The sequence below is a fragment of the Camelus ferus genome, chromosome 32, assembly GCF_009834535.1.
Source record: "Camelus ferus isolate YT-003-E chromosome 32, BCGSAC_Cfer_1.0, whole genome shotgun sequence".
NCBI lineage: Eukaryota > Metazoa > Chordata > Mammalia > Artiodactyla > Camelidae > Camelus > Camelus ferus.
The window spans coordinates 8,343,815-8,365,246 of record NC_045727.1 but is presented as its reverse complement, the minus strand read 5'-3'; the positions used below and the strand labels follow the sequence as shown (position 1 = coordinate 8,365,246).

Here is a 21,432-nt window from a genome sequence, read left to right as displayed (position 1 = left end):
GAGTTTCCCCATTTGTGAAAATGCCTACTGCCCAGGCAGGAAACAGACGTGCCCCTCTGCCCAAGACTCAGGCCTTATTCTGAGAATGACAAGTTAGTTCCCTTTCATGGTTACCCACTGTAATGGCAGAGAGAAAATGGAAGCAAAAATATGACCAGAGGAGGAACCACCCTGTTAGAAAGACCACAGGAAGCCGCCACAGCTGCAGGGTGGGAGTATTTTGGAGGAGTTAAGAATACTGCTTCAGAGCAAGATATACCTGGGTTCTAATCTCTGCTCTGTCGTGCAGCTTTGAGCAGGTCACTTAGCCCCTGTGACCCCCATTTCTTCCAGTGTGTTGACCTCCCAGAGTGACAATGCGGAGTGAGTTCTTAGCACAGTGCATGGCCCCATCAGCAGTGATCAATAAATTACAGCAATCACAATCACTTGGCTATTCTCATACATTGGGAAACAGCATCAAGTCACATCACTTGGAGGGTTTTTTCCCTTTAACCTCAGCTTTATTGGGTTTATTTTATTGTAAATAACAAAAGTAACAAAATTAACTTGCTAGCTGGAGCAAGTTGAACAACACAGGAGTACGCCAAGGCAGAGGGAAAGTCTTCTCTCCACCACTGCGATAACCAAGCTCGTCAAACTGTTGTCATGCTCGCACCAAATCATACAATTTAAACACACGTTTCTATGGGATTTTTTTCTTTTTTCTTTTTCTACTTTTTAAGAAAATGGGATCGTGTCACATATATTACTTCGCAAGCTGTTTTTTTCACTTAACCGTTTATCACAAGTGTACCTCTAGGCCTATATATCTAGATCCAACTCAGTCTTTTATTAGTTGTATAGTGTTTCATAGAACACCTGTGCCGTAATTTATCCAATTATTCCCCTACTTCTGAACCTTCGGATGGTTTCCAGTTTTTTCCTACTCTAAATAAGGGTGCAGTAAATATACTTACCCATATATCCTTATGTAGTGACACTTTTATTTCAGTTGAATAAAGTCCCCCAAATAGGATTGCTTTTTTATTGTTAATAAATGTGTATTTTTATTGTTAATAAATACAGCAGGAAGACTTTCCCCAAAGATTGTAGCAATTCACTCTCCCTCAAGCAATACCGGAAGAGTGTCTACTTCCTTTCCACCTTGTCAGCATTTGGATGTTGCCAATCTTTTTAAATTTTTGCCAACCTGATGATGGCAAAATGGTTTCGTTGTTGTTTGAATTTGCTTTCCCAAATTCCAGCGAGGTAGCTCTCCTCTTAGGTCTCTTGACCACTTGCATTTCCTCTTGATGTGTTTTGCTACCCAAGTCAGCAGCTGAGGACGAAAGAGAAACAAAGGCGGTACCAATGAGACCAGTACCGGGTTTGGCACAACAACAAACACCTGTCTTGGGTCCCGCTCACCTGGTGTGGACAAGGTCATTCATTCCGTAATTCCACAAAGATGTTTCCAGACGTTTCCGGGCGGCAGGCCTATTCTTTTCATTCCTTCACTTTCATAATTCAATTTTTTAAGTTGAGGCTTTAAGTTCCCTCTGAGAGAATGGTCTTATACCAATCAAGCTGTGTTGCCTTGGGCAATAACAGCTCTGCTCATAACCACCAAGGATTTCCTAATTGTTCCAACCTCTCCCCTAAGACAGTACAGAGGATGAAGTAGAAACAAGGGCAGTCTTTGTGGGCTCGGAGCACGGCTTGAGGTCTGGGTCAGGGCAAGAACTTGAGAGCTGGACCACACCTGGTCGAGATCCCAACTCTGCCACTTACACTCTTGACCCCTTGGACAGTGATTAACCCTTTCTGTGCCTCAGTTTCCTCATCCCTAAAGCAGGGTCACACTTGTATCTGCCTCCTAGAGCCACTGTGAGCATTCAATGAGTTGACGGAGCACTCAGCACCAGCCAGGCACATAATAAGTGTTCAATAAATGTCAGTGACTATTAGGACACAGGACTTTTTATAAAATGTAGGCGGAGACTGAACCCCAAGAAACAACACCAAAGACATCATGTAAAGAATGGTTTTAGTTTTAAAAAATTTCAATGAGGTTAAATTAACTGTATTCAGTGGCATTTTACCTATATGCCTGCATACGAACGACTCTTTTGCTTCTGGTAATGCTGATTTTTGAATGAATTTAGCAGTCCACGATGAATGGCTTTCAAATAGCCAATAATAAGGAAGTGTGTGAATGATGTCCCCTGATATTCTTCTTTGACTATAAAGAAAGAAACTGCTGCTGGACCAAAGACAAGCGACTATATTCATAAATTCTCAGCCTCCACTAAGGTTGCGTATTGCAGACTACAGCACTGGCAGGTGGTGAAATATATCACAAGAAACTAAATTCTGTTTCCTCTGCATGGACACACATACATACACACACACTTGTATGTTGGAATCGGAACAGCCTTATTTACAACAGCCAACTCTGGTATGAGGGTGAACAAAAAAAATCATCTCTAAGAGAAGAGGGTGTTCACGAGGTGGATTCTGTAACTTTTCCTCTCCAGGGCTGGGCAAGTGTGAAGTCAATGCTCATGAAAGAAATGGCCTGCTCGGATGGCCCAGAGCCAGGCTGTGCTCTGGGAGGGCAGATGCCAACTTCTCTGGCAATTCTGCCAGGACATCTCACCCTCCTCGGCTTTCTGTGCTCTAGACCAGACTCAAGTGTCCAGGGGCTTTGTAAGGAAGACAAATGTCTTTTCACCGGTGCCCTAAATCAGGGACTTCGGCCGAGGTCTGGAGACGTGAGAAGGCAAATGATTAAACCACCCCACCTGTGTGGTACTGCCCTTGGAGAAGTGACATTCAGGTCCTCGCATGTTAGACAAAAGCCACCCTCCTCCAGAGACCATCCCAGTTCCCTGCAAACGGTATGGCATTTTAAGTTCCCAGCCTGAGCTCCCACTTTTCCTGTTCCCGAGCACAGGTATACTGGGTCCCTGCCTGGGGACCAGATTTTGCTTTCTGCAACATAACATTTTATTTAAAAGCAACCCCTGGAAAGAGCACAGTCCTTACTCAGGCAACAATTTGGAGGCAATAAAAAAATGCCACATGTGAAATCTGAGTCATCACTTTATCTTCACCTGGCCCCAGTGACAGGCTCACCGGGCTTCTCAGGTCACCTGGGTTATGTGTTCTCACGCAGGATGAGGCACGTAACTCACCACTCCCGCTTGAGTCTCAGTTTTTCCTTTTTAAAATGGGCTGCCAACCTCTTAGGACGCTGGTGAGTTATAATCAATTGGTTTTTTAAATTGCGTACACAATTTCTCAATTTTCAAACGTGCTGACGGCAATAGTCTATTGCGGATGGAAATGAAGTACATCTACAGAGTCACTCTTGCTGCTGTCGGTACAGATCGTTTCCCTGAGGATATAAATTACATTTCATTCTCTATATATTGTTTACTTTATAGTCTCTTGATCTTACTTTGCTGACTTCTTGTTGTAGATTTTTCAGTGGCTTGGTTCCCACTTAATCACAACAGCTTCTGTAAATGTTAGCAAGTTGTGTTATGGGGATTTGCTACTGGCATTTCACAACGGTTACTGAACATAGAAGCCCCTTCTTTATTCCACCAGAAATACCTCGGTAAATATTCCCCTCACTTAAAAAAAATAATAGACCCTTAAGATGATTTTCCAACCAGCAGACTTTATTTCATGTTAACCATGCAATAACTCAAAGCACATTTTGCATTGTTCTGTATTTGTGGTTTTATTGAAGGGGTCACTGTTTACATAGCACATGCACCCTGATGAGCTTGTTCATTATAATCTAATCAGTCACTTCTCAAAATCCCAACAGAAAGCAGGCTTTCTTTTCCCTAGCAGAGCTGTGTGATGCAACGAGAAGGAGGCCAGCTGAGACATGCCAACCATATACTTAGTTACATGTCTTCTTACTGTACCATCTTTTCAGGAGGGGGCTGTTTTCTGAATGTGTTTATGGAGTTCATTTTATGCCAGGCATCTAACTGTCATGACTATCCTATGAGGTAGGTCCCATCCCAGGCCCCATTTGAAATGAGACAGCTGAGGCTCAGAGAGGTGCAGTGACTTGCCTGAGGTCACACAGCTTGGAAGTGCCAAGCAAGATCTGAAGCTTGGCTACTCTGTACTAAGATGAGGTTAGAGGGCTCCCTTATGCTGAGACACTCTCTGCCCCTTATTCTGGGCTTCCTATCTTCACCAACCAAGTGTGCTGCCCCACAGATGTTCCATGGGGGCCTGAAGCAATACAGCTCTGCCTCTGACCGGTCACCTGTCTCGGAGAAGCAGCCTTACCCCTCTGAGCCTCAGTCTTCACATCCATAATGTGGGCATAATTATCCTGGCCTCACAGGGAGGTTGGTAATAATATAATAATAATAAACAGAGGCATATTTAGTGAGCACTTTCCATGTGTCAGATACAGAGTGAGTGAGCTACTTTAACACCCCAAAGCTTATTTAATCCTCTCGTGAGAGGTATTCTATTATCATCCCATTTTGCAAATGGGGAAAGTGAAGGATTAAATGGAAATATCCAGAATGTGCCACCATCCAAGCCTAAGCCCCTGGCCTCTCTGTGGCTGTCACTCCTCCTGCGCTCCCCACCCAAACCCCCCCGAGTATGTTCCCTTTTCCACACAGCAGTCAGAGAGATCCAATCAAACCTAAGTCAGACCATGTCACTCCTCTGCTCTAAACCCTGTCATGACTCCCACCTCATTTAAAGTAAAAGCGAAGTGCTTTACCACCGCCTACAGGGCCCTGTGTGACCTGGCCTCGTGGTCACACCAGTGTCCCCCATGGACACTCTGCTGCAGGCCCATGCCCTCCCTGTGGCCCTCCTCACATACTCAGCCTCAGGGCCCTGGCCCTTGCCGGGTCCTCCTCCCCCAGAGTCAGATAGCCTCCACGTTGAAAAGGCGCTCTCAGACCACTTGAAACAGTATGCCCCCTGCCTCCCTCTTGCACCCCTCACTCTATTTAATTATCTCTTATTTCTCTTATCATCTAAAATCCCCTGACATGTATTTGTTTTTAATGTATGTTTGCCTGTCTCTCCCTCCTCCCAACAGAATATAAGGGGATAGAATTCAGGGTTTTTCCCCCCTCTTTGTTCATGACTGTATCCCCAGTGCCTAGAACACTATTGGTGTTTAACAAATGTTTGTTAAATGAAGCAATGTCAAAATAATACCAAGTAAAAAGTCCCTGGCTAGTGCCTGGCACAAAACAAGTGTCAATAAATGTGGGCTGTTAACATCAGAGGTGCTAAACCACCTTGGGCCACAGACAGCACATATCCGTGGCTGGAGGACGAAGGCCATGTCAGCTCTGAGCTGTCAGCTCCACCTCCGTCCAGAAAGATCTGTCCCATGGGAACTACTGAAGGGCCGAATCCCGCCCCCCCCCCCCAGTAGCAGCTTAGAGGGGACAGCAACACTTCTTTGCCTGGATGGAGTGGGGGGCGGGGGATCCCAAGCCAAGGAGGAGGGAGTCTCCCAGGCTTCTCAAGGGGTCTGCAAAGTCACAGTGCATCTTCAACAGCCCAAGTGGATAACTGCCCTCCAGAGCCAGAAGTGGGGTCAAGTGATGGGGCCTGAGCATCTAAAGTGAGTCTGTGCCACAGCAGCTTGGCCAGCACCGAGGATTAAACTTTGTATCATAATTCGATTTTCCGTGTAATTTTGAAAGTTACACATGCCCTATAAAATATTCAAACATCAAAGAAACGTGTAATTTAGAAAATGAAACATCCCTTTCCCAACCCAGATAATTTACTGTTAACAATATGGCATACGGGATATTCATCTTGATTTTTTTTCCCCTAAGCATATTCTAACATTCATTATTATTCTTATTACTTGCAAAAATGGGATCATACCTACATAAATTTTGCATTATACTTTTTCCCCTTAATCAGGTTTATTGCGGTGTAATCTACATATAGTAAAATTCACTGGTGTTGGTATAGAGTTCTATGAGCTTTGATGAAACATCTACAGTTGTGTGAGCATCACGACAATAAAGATGTTACAGTTCTAATATCCTCCCAAGTCCCTCTGCCCCTTTGTAATCAACCCCTTCCTTCACCCCTCGCTTCTCTGTCCCTGTATTTTGCCTTTTCCAGAATGCCATATAAATGAAATTACAGGGTACATAGCCCTCCACTCAACTTAATGCATTTGAAGTTCCTCTATTTTGTTGCATGAATTAGTGGCTCATTTCTTTTTATTGGTGTATAATATTTCATTATACGGATGTACCATGTTTTGTTTACCTATTTATCAGCTGAAGGACATTAGGGTTGTTTCCAGTTGAGGGTGATTACAAATAAAGTCCCTATAAACATTCACACGTAAGTTTTGGGGTGAATACAAGTTTTCATTTTTCTTGGGTAAATACCCAGGAGTGGGATGGCTGAGCCATATGGTAAATATATATTTAACTTTATAAGTCACTGCCCGACTGTTTACCCAAGTGGCTTTTCCAGGTTCCTTGCTTTTTATTTTTTTTAACCTAACAGATGTGTTATTACCAGAAAATATGTATTTATGTGTTTGCAAAAAACTGTCCCATCAGAATGTGAGCTTCTTGAGGGCAAAGACACTGTCTCCTTTCTTCATGGCTGCATCCCTGCCTGGTACAGTGCCTGGGACGTAGTAGGTACTCAAGAAATACATGTGGGATGAATGAGCCCGCAGACCTCCCTCCATGTGAGGAAATGTAGAACCATGTTATTAACCCGCCAGCATCAGCGTCATGTATGTTGCCGTCCGGCTGTGTCTCACTTTTCTCCGCTAGCCCCCTTACTTTGAGTCCTTGGTACCTGCTAGGTTTGCACGTCAAGACAAGGTTAGATGGATGGGCTTGCATATTTCTTTGCAAACTCATGTGAGTTTTTCATTAAAACAAATTCCTGGAGGTAGAGTTGCTGAGTCAAAGGATACGGAAGATCACAACTTTCACAGATACTGCAAAAAGGTTATACTAATTTATACGTCCACCAAGAGGGGAGGAGATATCTCTGCTACAAGAGATTACCTGCTTGGCTGCAGGCTTACCTGAGTACTACCAGTTGGGATAAACGGTGAATCTTCACTGCTGGAGGTCTCAGAGTCATCAAGACCAGGGCTTCCCTGATTTTTGGACTTTACACATGGGTACACTCTGCAGAAAGAATGATGGAGACTAACATAAGACTGCCAGCTTCTTGTTTTGCTAAGAAAAGACTGGGGAAAAAAATCAAGACTAAAACAAATCTACTCTCTATAAAACATAGTACCTCCTATGGTCTCATAAATAAAAGGACACTTTGCTCCATTGAAAAACTGGAAAGGCAGACTCTGAGAATAAAACCAATCTAATTGTAATCCAGTTGGACTTGGATTTTTGATTTCACTGTGAATTGGGGGAAAAGAATGCAGCCTCCGGTCTTGTGGATGAGTTTGGATGGGAGCCTGGTTGCTACCAGCAGGCCTGCGTGGGTGACCCTGCGAGGGCTTTAAATGAGAACAACAAAAGGTAGTTGGGGGAAAAAAATGAAACCGAACGGGGAAGAAATGAAAGTGTTACAATTAGCTAATTGGGCTCAGTTCTTCTGGTTGTAGCTTTATCTCCCCCACTGTGCGTGGAGTTCTTCTCTACATCAAAGACCCCACTGAATGCCTGGAGAATTGGAACCAATGTTTATGGAGTGCTTTGAAGATGTAAAATACTGTTTAAATGCTAAGTATTATTATTATTATTATTACTTTAAATTTTAAATACCTTTTTTTTTTTAGGTGGTGGGAATTTTTCATGTTTGCTGTTCTTATTTTATGCTAAAAGGGAGCCTGTCTCTTAAATCATACCTCAATCAGGCTGGGGTGCGGTAAGCAACCCAAGGTACCTTTGGAATATGATCCAAATTCGCCACTCTGTTCTTGTAAATTGTGTTCCCTGCGAAGATGAACACTGTCAATCCAATGCTGTCAGTTTATGTAAGAACATGTCTCAGGATCTAATTGAAATACAGTATCTTTCCAGGCAGAGTTGATAGAGTTATCACATTACAGATTTTATTTGACTCTGCATCTCAATTCATTCCTTTGTATAGTTTCCAGATTTCTTCATAAAACAGAAATTAGACACAGTCTTGACATTAGAATTTCACGAAGAAGCAATCAAATCCAAATTACTTCGAAGAAGGAAAGGACTATAAAAATGAGTAAACAGAATGAAAAGAAAAAATATTCTGGAGGGCCCGAGTTCATGAATTAATTTTCTTATTCGGTCCTTGGGACAAATCCAACTTAATTTAGGAGGCTGCCTGACTTAAAACACAAGCAAAGACTTTTGCATCTGTGGGTACTAAGAGCTTAATGATAAATATTGTAAAGTTTGAAAGTTTTATTTACTTTTCATCCTTTTTGGGGGGGGCATAGGACTCAGACAATGAACATGACTGGTCAGCATCCTTCTCATGTGTTCACCGTGTGCTAATAGATTTTTCTTTTAACATTAATAGGGAATTTTTTAAATTAAAAAATCATCAAAGCTTCAATGAATCACCCGGCATAAAACTTGCATCCAGAATGGAACGCAGTCATTGGGCCTTTGCAATTTCCTATGGTAACCAAAGAACAAACTGTGTTTTAAAAACTCTTCTAGTAATGAGATTCACAAGAGGTCTCAAGTTACTAAGTGGCTTTGAGCCGCTTTTGAAACCGAAGTAAAGGAAAATCTCATTAATTTGAACTGTGCTAATAATGGAATTTGTTATACGTTAGCCTGGCCTAAGCTGCAAGTTTACCTTTTGCTCTACCTGTGAAGAAAACTTCACCACAGTAACCATGTAAAGAAGACTGTGCGAGGAGTGTTCCATGTCTTTAAAAGAATAAACTGTTTTAAGGCTTCTAGCACCTCATCTTACCCAAAGAAATTCCTGCCAAATCCAGATGAGGTTTAAAGGTTGATTAGAGCAGCGGGGAAGTTAATACTACTTGGGAACTCCTTCTTTGTCAAATTCTCCTCTGTACTCAGAAGAAAGACAAGTTCATTTTGTTTAAGGATTCTGAACAGTCCCTTTAATGCAGACAGATCTCTTAACCTGCCCTTCGTACATATTGTCATGAATGAATGAGGTTTTCTTGAAACAGTAGCAAAGATCCATAATTACGACCACCAACAAAGGAAGGCACTCGATATAATGTTTTTTCTATGACACTTATATGTGTCAGGCTGTGTGCTAAGCACTTTCTGATTTCTTCATGCTGCGCCTGGTAACCGAGAGGTTCTTACTAGATGGTCACATTTACTATGAAAGTAATCTGCGTCTTCTTCCAGCTATAAGAGGACATTAACATCTATTGACCTCACGGGTATCAATGGACAGATAAAGAAAGGTCAAAGGAAAAGGAAGAAAACATACATAAATAAAGAAGTAGATGATAGATGATAGATATGGATGGGGAGGCAGATGGATGGATGGATGAACGGATGGATAGTTGGGTGGGTGGATAGATGGATGGATGGATAGAGAGAGAGAGACAGAGACAGAGAGAGAGAGATACAAAAGGCAAAGAAACAAGGAGAGGTGGCACTTTGGACATGCTAACTGGCTGTCAATGAATGGTTTACTCTCCATCCAATCAAGAACTATGGCAGGGTACATTAGAAAGTCAGCCATGAACCAAGAATGATACAGCCCTCCTGGCAACTGCAGCAAGCTGGCTTAGGATTCTGTATTTGGTGCTCCTCTGATGAGGTTCCAAGGTCTTGCTAAACTTAATCATTTCTCTAGAGGCAGACATGTAGGTTGTTATAAGCTTTTGCTATTAAATATAAATGCCATGATGAACTTCCTTACAAAGGTTCACATCTAAAGGGAATGAATAGATAGGTAGATGAATGACAGATGATAGATAGAAAGATAGATAGATAGATAGACAGATAGACAGAATGAAGGGAGGAAATAAACAAACAAGAAACAGATACATAGATAAATGGTGGTAAGTCCATACAGTAGAATACCACTCAGCAATAAAAAGGGATGAAGTATTGATACACACAACAATGTGGATGACTCTAACATTAATTACGCTGAGTGAAAGAAGCCAGACTTCTGTATGTTTCCATTTACATAGTTTGAGATAGAAAGCAGAGCAGCAGTTGCCTGGGTACCGGGATGCGAAGCAGGCAGGAAGGAAGACAAAGAGGGACCAGGAAAAGTTCTTGAGTGAAAATACATTTGTCATCTTTGATTGTGGTGATAGTTTCAGAGGTGAATACATATGTCAGCACTTGTCAAATTGCAAAGTTTAAATACATGCAGATTACTGCATGTCAACTATAATTTAGTACAGCCATAAAGTGGATGGTGATAGACAGACAGACAGACAGACAGTTGGTGGGGGATGGTACACTTGAAGGTGAACAAGAGAAAAGAGATCCAGCAGAAACTGGTTTAGGCTGCTGGGCTGAGGACTGGGGAGGAAGGCAGAGCCAAGGATAACATCGACTGCAGTGGGACACCACAGAGTGGAGGAGCATTTGAGGGGTACCCTTGGCAGGAGGGCTTCTAAGGATGAGGACATGGGAGAGGCAAATGGCCTTATACCTGAGCCCCAAACCATACTAGTTTCCACCCATCAGATGGACTTGTTCTTGGCCCTCGGCCCCAACATAGATTACCCCAGAGCCCAGCACTGTGCCTGGCACATCGTAGCCACTCAGCAAATGTTTGTCCACAGGAACAGACCCCATCTAAGCCCCACCCCAAACACACAGGTGTCCCAGCCGTCCTCCTGGCAAAGGCCTGGACTACCTTCCACTTCTGGCCTCCATTCCCACAATCCCCCAGCCCCTGGCTCTGCCCCCCCATCTTCCACACAAGCTTGTTTATGGGATGCGATGAACAAACAAGCCCGCTTCTCCAGCCCTATCCCCAAAGCTCCTGTTGGAACATGGATCCCGCTGTCTCTCCTGGCTTCCAGCGGTCCCCACAGGTTCTGCGGAAAGCAGGTTAGCTGAGGTCAGGATAGGAGGTTGGGATAGCCCTGAGTTCGCGCCTCAGCTCTGCCTCTCTTTAACATTGTGGCTGTGGGCCGATGAATTCCCCTTTCTGACCCTCAGTTTTCTCATCTGTGAAATTGGCATAGTAAGTAGTATTGGCCACAGAGTGCGTGTGACGATGCGTGAAATGAAGGCATGAAGGGCTTGGCGCACTGCATGGCCCACAGCAGGTGCTGAATAGAAGCTTCTTTTTTGTTTGTTTTGTTTGTCCCCTCTTTTTTGGGGGGAGGTAGTTAGGTTTATTTACATATTTATTTTAATTTAAAAAATTTTAACAGAGGTACTGTGAGTTGAATTCAGGACCTTGTGTATGCTTAGCACATGCTCCACCACTGAGCTCTACCCTCCCCCTATAAAAACTTCTTTATCCTAATTTTTATATAGTAGTTAGCAGGTCAAGAGCTTGGACTCTGGAGTCAGGATGATCCAAATTCAAATCCCAGATAATTGCCCCTGGGTGAGTGACTTAATTTCTCCAAGCTTCAGTTTCCTCCTCTGTAAACCAGAGATGATATAAATGCCTTGGTTAGCAGCCTGGCGGGAAACAGAGGGCACCCTGAAACAGGTTAATCTGAGGAGCATTGAGTAGATTATTTGCACAGGTGTGGGCAGGGTTTGGGATCAGTAAGGCAGAGTGCAATACCTGGGGCTAGCAGACAGAGGCACTGTTCTTGCCCCGGGTCTGCAGGAGCAAGGAGAAGGGTTAATTCCTGAACCTGGAAAGGGGAGCTGAAGGGAGAGAATCACCCAATGGGAGCTGTGGCTTTTGGAAGAGGCACAGCCACACAGCAAGGAGGAGTCTGGGGGATTCATGTCCTCCCTCGATTCTCCTGCCAGTGCCTCTTCTCTTCTTGGGCAGAACCAACCAGCAGCCAGGGTGCATGGGATCCCACTGATGCCATCGACCCAGGTCAGCCTCCTGGGCTCAGAGCAAACAGTGAAAGGGGCAAGTAGGCCTAGGGGGGCAAAGAGATGAAATCCAATATACAAAAGTCCCACCCCACTGGATCAATAGGATAACTGAGTGCGTGTCCATAAGGCATTTAGCACATAAGAGGGCTTCGCTAAGTGGCAGCCCGTGGTTATCCCAGAACCCACCCTCGCCTGGGTTCTTGAGGTTGGTACCAGGCCAGCTTTGACCCAACCTACAGTGCTGGGAATGGAGCTGAGCTGATCTTCTGCTACATTCTGTGTTTACTTAGAGAAAACTTGGCAGCTGAGAGCAAGAAGAGGTTGACTGTGGTTTTCTGCAACAGCTGGGGGTGGAGGGAAGGCAGAGAGAGGGGAGCTGGAATCTATTAGGACTCCTAAAAGCCAAGAGACCCCAGAGCCCAGGAATCTGAGAAGAGTCCACGTCAAGGGCTGCATTTGCCTGCGTTCTCTTGGCCAAGGGGGCTGTGGATTTCAAGGCTGAGTGATGAGCTCTGGGACCTTGTCCCCAGGAGGCAGGGCCACGGGGCAGCCCCCAGTGCTGGCCACGTGGAATGTGCCACTCTTGGAACCAAGGCTTTTGCTTTTTTAAATTGGCTTGTAAATCTCTGTATAGTTTTCAGGGTTTAGGAATTTTATTTTATCTGGATTAAAGTCATGTTCTGCTTTGGCATCGGAAGGCGTTTATGACTGTTAAAACAAGAAATGAAAAATATAGGCCTGGAATCAGCAAGGCTGCCTCCTGCCAGACTCATAGGGATTTGTCTGGGGAGCCAGGCTAAAGGTTTTCTGCCCCTTCTCCCTGACTGCTCTGGTCTTTCTCGGTAAAGCTGGAGCCGAGCAGCAAATACAATGGGTTGGGAGGGAGGGTCCATTAGGAAGAAAACTTTTATCTTTGCTTAGGTGAACTTTACCACTTTCCCCTCATTCTCTGTCCCTGCCCCCAGCACACCCTCTAGGGCATTGTTTAAAGGGCTTTCTCACTGTCACTGTCACTTGGCTTCACTTGGTCTAAGGGAGCAGATGGCTTAAGACTTTTGCTTCATCATTTTGGGATAACTTTGAACTCCCCAAATTGCCATTTTGGGCAAGATTTAAATAACTGAGATTCCAGCTTCATTGACCTACTTTGCCATCTTCCCTATTCCCTCCTGCTTTTAAAGCACACACGTGTACACACACACACACACACACACACACAATTTCTCTCCTAACGGCAAGAGTTACGCACATTTCACGAAGAAACCTGGAAGGCAAAGAAAAGCACCACGGGGGGTGGGGGGGGGGAGGGGGGAAGAAAAAGATCATGAGAGAAAATCACTCAAGTTTTTGGCAAAGATTGCTCTAGTATTTTTCCTCCTATCTATCTATCACATATCTGTTCTTAATAATATCACAGGCTATGCGCAATCTTATTGCCTGTATTTTCGCTTATATGTTGTGAGCATCTTTGTGTTCCTGCAGATAAGGTGTTGTGTTTTATGATAATAACAATAATGACTGCCATTTGTTAAGCACTGAGGTTAAGAATTCAGCCTCTGTAGTCAGAGAGATTTGGATTCTAATCTCACCTCGGTCAATTTCTAGCTGTGTCTTCGGGCAAGTGACTTAATCTTGCTGGACCTGAGTTCCCTCATCTGTGAAGTAGGGATTAAATGTGGTCTACCTCAGAGGGATGGTGGCTGGGAAGATCAAATAAAATTCTGGTAAAGAAATAAAAGCCTGGGGAGTGAGAGGTATAGAGTAAGTGTTCAATAAATCCTAGTCTATTCCTACTGCCGTGTTCAGCAGTGATCTATGTGAGACATTTGTCTGTGTTTTTCTTTTCATGAGAGTGTTACATGCGGCATTCTCTCTAAAGCAGAACTTTGCGTTCCACAGCATTTGTTTCATGGTAAGCAGCTAGATGGTTTTAAACTTCTATCTTCCCCCAAGAACACTCGACAAAATTGGCAGTCTGTACTATGCAAAAATTCACCCAGAAATGGAAGAGAGGGACATTTGCACAAGCTGGGTTGTGTCTACAGAATTAGAAGGCACAGTTGGACTAATTTTAGTGCCTAAAAATTGGAAACATTGGAATCATGCTTCACAGGAAAGGCAAGTTCTTGAAAGTGGCAAAAGGAACCGTCAGGATGGGTTGAATTGGGAACCATTCCCTCGAGGCTTGGGCGCTGTCCCAGGCTGTACCCCGACTCGATCGGGCTGGAAGTTAAAAGGCTCAGGCAGGAAAGGGTTAAATGTCCTTCAGGTCTGCAGGTTAGAAGTGGGGGTGGGGACCGCCTTCACATTGCCCCCTCATTGTCTTGGTTTTCCCAGCTATCTGCTTTCCTTTGTCTTGCCAGAGATAATTTTGCTGCTGCGACCGGGCAGTCGGACGTCTGCTGTGCTGGGGGCTCGCTGGTATTTTGTCCTCTGGGATTTCCGAGAGGCACAGGCCCCTGTGATTGGCCTCACGTGGGCAAAAACTGCACACAACTCACTTTGTATCTGAGGAGCCGAGCGGGGGCCTAGCTCCCTTTCGTCGCGGCCAATCAGGCCGGGGCTGAGAATTTATGAGATGAAGGGGAACCACTTTGAAGAAAGGCGCCCTTGTCTGCCGCCTCGCCATTGCTCGGGGGCGCGCGTGGGGCGGTGGGGAGGGGTGGGCACGGCCGGAGGGCCGGCGCCCTGGGGATGGATGGGGAAAGAAAAGAATCTGAGACATCAGGGTCAAAAGTCTTTTCTGTGAACAGGAAAGAAAACCGAGCGGGCCGCTTTCCTCCCTGCAGGTGTGTTCTCACAGGGCGGAGCCGCCGCCTTCCCCAAGGGTCAGAAAGAATGAGAGCATCCCAGCCCCTGCCTGCATTTGCCCCCAGCCCCCAGCCCTCCAAGAGAGCACAACCAGAGAGGGCGAGAGCCAATCACTTCTAGAGGCAATCATGGCAGCCGATATTCTAGAAGCAGCAATATCCCCACCATGGCAGAGAGGTGCAGCCTCACCTCTTGCTAGCCTCATACCTTCCCGCTTCTTGTCTCTGAGCCTCCGTCTCCTTGTCTCTAAAAACATGTGGTTAATCATACTCCCTTGCTCACAGGGCTGTTGGGAGAAACGTGTGTAAAGCACTCAGTGCGGCGCCTGGTATTCAGTAAGCGCTGAATAAGTAGAAGCTATTATTAATGGCAATATATTTGGTTTCAAAAGAGGCATTCCACTTTCATTAAAGCCAGAATTAAAGTCCATTCATTGACTTGTTCTCTCACTCATCCAGGCAAAAAGTAAACATTTATTTAGCAAGGCCTACTATGTGCTGGTTATTTTCCTGGAGACGATGATTACGGTAGCTACCACCTGCTTGGGGCTGACTGTGTGTTAGGCTCTCTTTTATGCCCTTCGTGGGCACTAACTTACATAAGCTTCACAAGCCCACTGTGGGGTGGTAGGTACTGTTTCCCCCACTATCTGAAAGCAGAGCGTTCCTGTGACACGTTTGTAAAACAGACTGGCGTAAAGTGAAGAAGCAATTACCTTAGGACACATCTTGCTAACGGAGGCACAAAATACATCGAGACAAAGCACAGATGCTCGCACAGTTCAAAGCTACGGTGGCTTGATGCTGAGTGTGGATCCCGGGGAAGGAGATTGGCGGTGCCAGTCTTGCTGCCTCGGGCACGCATTTTCTCTGTTGCTTCTGTAAACAACAAAACAGCAAAACAAACCCTGAATGCTATTTTGGCTTTTAGCCTTTTTTTCCGTAAAAGCGAAAATCCTCTTCAGATTCCTTTCGGTAAGCAAAACAGGTACTAATGTAGGTCTTTGAAGTGAAGTGGGATAAAGCGGGCTTCTGATAAGCAGGGACTACCTGTATTGAGAAAATGAACTTGGCCAAGATCACACAGCTCATAAGATTAGGAGCTGGGATTTGAACTAATTCTGCCCGCTTCTCAAGTCTATGTCTTAAACACTCTGCTAGCTCTAAACTAATAAATAACACATGATTCCTGTCCTTCACATCCCCGATGGGAGTTCTGTCCTCTAGAACTTCCTGCAATGAGAGAAATATTTGCTATCTGTGCTGTCCAATACAGTGGCCACTGAGAATTTGAAATGTGGTAGTGCAAATGAGGGGCTGGATTTTTAAACTTTATTTAATTTGTATTAACTTCAATGTAGATTCAAATGGCCTCACTTGGCTAGGGGCTATTTTATTAAACATCACAGCTCTAGGAATTCAGAGCCTAGGTGAAGAAATTCACATTAATCAAGGCGGTGAGTGTTATCTATTGCTCTGCCCAAGTTCTAAGGGCAGAGAGAGGAGAAGATAGCCTTGGTGTGGGGCGTGGTCCGGGGCGAGGTCACAAGAGGCTTCCTAGAGAAAGCAATTTCTGAGCCAAGTCTTGAGGAAGGAGGAGTTGGGGTTGCGGGGGAAGGGAGAGGCCACGTATCTTAAATACACCCAAATATGCTGGATTTCACAATAGGGACTGTGCTCAGCCCGTACTTTGGTAGATACTGAAACCTATAATCAAGACCCAGGGTCTTCTTTGAGCTACGAGATAACCAGAGCTCACCCATAAAGGATGAAAGAATATTGGATTCAGGAATGCATCCACTGTTGTTTTTCTTTCCCCCTTCAGTTTACAGGTATCTGCTTGTGTTTAGCTTCTAACCATCACCTCTCTGAAGATGTGAAAACACCTGGAAAACAAATTTTAAAAATTCACCGGCTCCTCAGAACGCTTTGTCAGTATCGTGTGAAGCTAAATGTCCAAGAATCGTGAGCCAGCTCCAGGCAGACAAAAGAGCAGTAATAATAATAAGGATAATGATGATAATAATGAAAAACAGTTACCACTTATTAAGACACTTACTTTGTGCCAGACCCAATGTTAAGTGCTTTCGTATATTGATCGTCTCACACAATCTTACAATCCATTCTCTACGTGACAGCAAAGTGGCCTTTTTAAGACATAAACTCTAAATCAGATCATGCTAGTCTGTGGCTAAAAACCCTTAAGTGGCTTCCCATTATATTTAGAGTGAAATCAAAGTTTCTTGCCCTGGTCTACCTCTCCCCATCTGCTCTCACTCTCCACCTACTCACTAAGCTCCAGACACGTAAGACCTCCCTCTGATATAAAGTGCCAAGCTATTGCCTGCCCCAGGACCTTTGCTCTTGCTGTTCCCCCAATAATCAACTCATGTCCCTACCCTAACCCTCCACTAGCATGAAAGTGCTGGAGGACGGGGACCTTGTTTCTTTGACCACTGTTTGCATCTTCAGTCCCTAGGACAGTAGGTACTCAATAAAAATTTGTGATGTATTTGAAAGAATTTCAACCCTATGTACTAGGCGTTATTATTCTCACGTAATAGGTGAAGAAATTGAAGGTCAGAGTGGTTAATTTGCTCAAAGCCACGCAGTTTCTGAGTTTCCGACTACACAGCTGGAGGATTCTGTCCATTTTCTCCTTGTCAGCTGGCTGGGCTGAGGCTGCACAGCTACCTCTGGAGGACAAGCATCCTTCAAGATGCAGTTTTCATCCTTTCACTCTGCAAACGGCCCTGGTTTGCCTCACTTGGTCCTTTATTGCCAGGATCTGTCTATATAATAAGAAACCCTAGCCTGCAAAACTACCCAGTCTTCCTCTGGCTTTAACTTTATGTTTTTCTTTGATCATAAATTAAATGAGTATTGTAGACAGATTGGAAAGTATAGAAAAAAACATAGAAAGAAGCTTGGAGTAGGGGGAGGGAAGGAAACCACTCATGACTTCACTACCCAGAGGCAAGTTGGTTAACGCTTTGGTTTCTTGACGGTCAGTCTTTTCAATCGTCTTTATAACAGAGTTGATACTGTCTCTCTGTGTAATGTTATATCCTGCTTTTGTCCCTTAATGCAGCATTAAATTTTTTTCATAAGCATTACAGCTAATGGTTGCATAATATTCCTTCACTTGGGTACACCCAGTTTACTCAACCAAATTTCTTCTTTTGGGGGGAATTCCCTTTTCTCATTCTGCAAGTCAGCAGGCCAAAAATACGGCTTCACTGTAAGGAGGCACACATTACAATTTCAACTTAATGATAAAGAGATGCTTGGACAATTATGTTTCCCTTTCAAGATCAGAAGAAGGCATGCCTGTATTGCATCAGAATAATTATTGCTGTTATTTTATCATTTTCTGAGATTTCATAGTATCCAAAACTTGTGGCTATTCCAGAGAAAATCCTGAATTATACCTAAAAGTCTTCACCCAAAGCATACGTTTTAGGGCTGTGTTGACTCCCATCAAAATCCCCTTGGTTGCCTTGTCATCTATACCTTCTCAGCCACTGACCCTTCCCATGATACAGCAGCTGCCACTGCAGCCAACAGGTAGGGTGAAAAAGGGCCAGGAATCTGGAGGCTAGAAACCAAGGTTTAAGGCCCAGCTTCAGGACCTAACCACTTGCCCTTGGAAGTGGCACTTCTCTTTCTCCTCTGATCATAGTCCGTGCCTCTGAGAACTGTGAAGGTCAAATGAGGGATCAGATGGGGAGGGTGTGTAGTAAACTCAAAAGAGCCATAAAGTTGTTTGGAATTCTTATGATCCAATGAGTTATGACCACAGCGGCTATTTAAAAAGACTTAAAGGTCAGCAGAGCCAATGTTCTCCAGCCCAAATCTTTAAAAGGCTGGCTCTTGTTATAAGACGATATATATAAACCGGATTAGCAGGTCCTCTGTCTGTGATAAATTCATGAGGATTTGAAAGAGTCGGGGTAGCAGGCTTTGCTCATTGCCTACCCAGTATCCACGTCCTGCCTGGCTCTGTCCTAACACACGCTCAGTTAGCGTCAGGCACTCACGCAGTCTCCATTGGGCATGTGACTCAGAGCAAGGTGACTCCACCCCCAGCTGCAGGGGTGGGCCTGATTGGTCAGAGAATAATCTCGCCCTTTGCTAGTGATTGGTCCTGCAGAGGCCATGTGATCTATTCTGGCCATTAAGACAGTGGGTATGTGGAGGGAGATCTCCTTGCTTCTAACAAAGTATCCCAGGAAAGGAGAGTGTTTCTTTTCTTTCTGGATGCCCCACCTTGAACTCTGGCCTCCATCTAGCTTTCAGACTTGGGGATGAAACCAACACGGAAAGGGGAAGAGGGGCAAGAGGAGGATGGTGGATGATGGTAAAATAACAACAACAACAGTAGCAGCAAACATTCATTGCACATTTAGAGCTCGCCAGGTGCTGCTTGAAATGTATCATGTGCTTTAGCTCAGGGGGTGGCCCCACCTATTTTGATGGCCTGTGAACCGAAAATGGTTTTTATAGTTTGTAATGGTTGAAGAAAAATCAAAAGAAGACTATTTCACAACACATGAAAGTGATGTAAAATTCAACTCTCAGTACCCATAAATAAAATTTCCCTGTTACACAGCCATGCCCATTCATTGTTGTCTATGGCTGCTTTCATGCTACAATGGTGGAGTTGTGTGGTTTGACAGAAACTACCAGCTACCTTGCCAAGAGCAAAGCATCTAATATTTACTACCTGGCCCTTTTGCCCACTCTTGCTTTAGCACATCAATAACCCTAAGAGTTGGTGTACTCTTACTATCCTGTTTTGCACCAATGAGAAAACTGAAGCTCAGAGAGGTTAAGTAATTTGTTCAAGGTCACACAGCTATGAAGAGGTGGATTTCAGATTCACTACCAAACAGTGTGGCTCCAGAGCCAGTGCTCTTCACCACCACTTTGGGAAAGAACCTGGATTCCCAATGACATTGTTGAGATGCTGAGTCAACTGACGCCAAACCTGCCTCCCCTTGGGATTTCCATGCTGAAGAGGTACATGACATTACCGTATTGGCAAAACCAGTTTGAGACTGTGTTTCTGTTCTTTGAGGGTAAAAGCATCCCAGCTGATTCTATGAGAAAGCACATAAAGGAGGTAAGAGCAGAAAGGGAAGGCAAGCTATCAGCCTCTCGGCCCAACTGCTTTCTTTCCCCAGTCAAGAGAATAAAAGCTTTCCTTCTCCAGATACTTCAGGTCTCCACAAGTTCTTCCCTTTAAAAGGGATTAGGAAGGAAATCCTATTTTAGAATAGCTGCTGCTTTTGGCAATCTGCAATATTAGCCTGATGAGGAATTACACTTGCTAATAAAATATCTCAAGTTGGGTTGAGTCTAATTGTTGCAAGTGCGAGTTGTAATAGCCTGTCGCGGGGACTTCTGTGCCGGCGCATCCCTCGCTTGGCTACAGCCCATGTGGAAAATCAATTTCCTCTAAATGTTTGAAGAATGGCACAGAAGGACCTGATTTCTTTTCCCTCTGCTGGAGTCAATCTGGAGACAGTGAGCCTATAAAATGAATGAAAATAGCTACGGTTGCAAGATGTTGGGTAGAACGCCGAGCTAAGCAAAGCCTGATCACAAGCTCTGAGTTCTAGCTTCTTTTTTTTTTTTTTGGTTTGTTTTTTACGTTTTGGGGGGAAGCAATTAGGTTTATTTATTTACTTATTTATTTTAGTGGAGGTACTGGGGATTGAACCCAAGACCTCGCATGCACTCTACCACTGAGCTATATACTCTCCCTCCCCACCAACCCGAGTTCTAGCTTTTTGTCCTAAGGCCACAGACAATACACATTTGTTTCCCAAATGGACACGCTCTTGAAAAGTCACAGAACAGAAAAGATCTGACTTCTACCCAGCAATTTCACTTCTAGGAATCTCTCCCACTGAAAAACTCCCACCACTAGGCAAGATTAGACAAACAGGGTGTTCCTCTTAACCTAGTTTGTGAGGGTGAAAAATTGGAGGTAAGATAATTATCCAACAAGAGGAGACTGGCTAAATAAATGGTGATATTTCCATGCTCTGTAGCCATTAAGAAGAAACAGACAAATCTGTATGTATTCATAGGGAAAGATTTTTGTGATATGGTATTGAGTGAAAAAAAAGCAAGTTGCAGACCAATGTGTACAGTATAGGTTTGTTTTTATAAAAAAAAAAAAAAACACTTCAACAGTGATGTGCACATTTTTATGTAGATGTTTGTACATGAGTAGAGAGAGGTCTGAAAGGATACACACCAGGTTGTAGATGGTGGCAACTTACACTCAGAAGTGGGAATGGTGCAGATGAGAGGGGGAACTTCCCTTCTACACTATTTAGATTATTTTTACAACAAGGGTATATGACTTTGGTAATGAAAAATGAAATAACAAATTGGCTTTCCAGCATGTGTGATTAGCACTGTACTCACCACCATTTCTGAGTTTTACAGACGATCAGGTCTTGATTCCACAGTGCCACTAGCCAATCAAGCTGCAGATGCAGGTTTGTTACACAGCCTGATCTGAGAGCTTTTCTTAGTCTACAGTTGCCACAAAGAGACTTCAACCTTAGCTATCTGCCTACCAGGTCAGAAGCAAACCAAAACGTCCTTCTGCCAAGGCCAGAATTTAAAGATTG

At 44.2% G+C, this 21,432-nt stretch overlaps 1 protein-coding gene across 6 annotated transcripts in view; it reads right to left on the bottom strand.

Annotated features, from left to right (window-relative positions):
* Window positions 1-925: 925 nt before the first annotated feature.
* C32H12orf49 (chromosome 32 C12orf49 homolog) overlaps window positions 926-21,432 on the bottom strand; it is a 317,095-nt gene continuing 296,588 nt past the window's right edge. For 4 of the 6 annotated variants that reach the window (XR_004316676.1, XR_004316678.1, XR_004316677.1 and 1 more), the window contains 3 exons: window positions 15,499-15,661; window positions 7,070-7,175; window positions 926-1,321 (listed from right to left, as the gene is read on the bottom strand). Coding sequence is in view for 1 of the 6 variants with exons in the window: in XM_032471693.1 (XP_032327584.1) it covers window positions 1,151-1,321; window positions 7,070-7,175; window positions 15,499-15,661 (440 nt within the window). In the remaining 5 variants the exon portion in view is untranslated. The remainder of the gene's footprint in view (window positions 1,322-7,069; window positions 7,176-15,498; window positions 15,662-21,432) is intronic. The other 2 variants (XR_004316679.1, XR_004316680.1) reach the window with 2 other exon arrangements.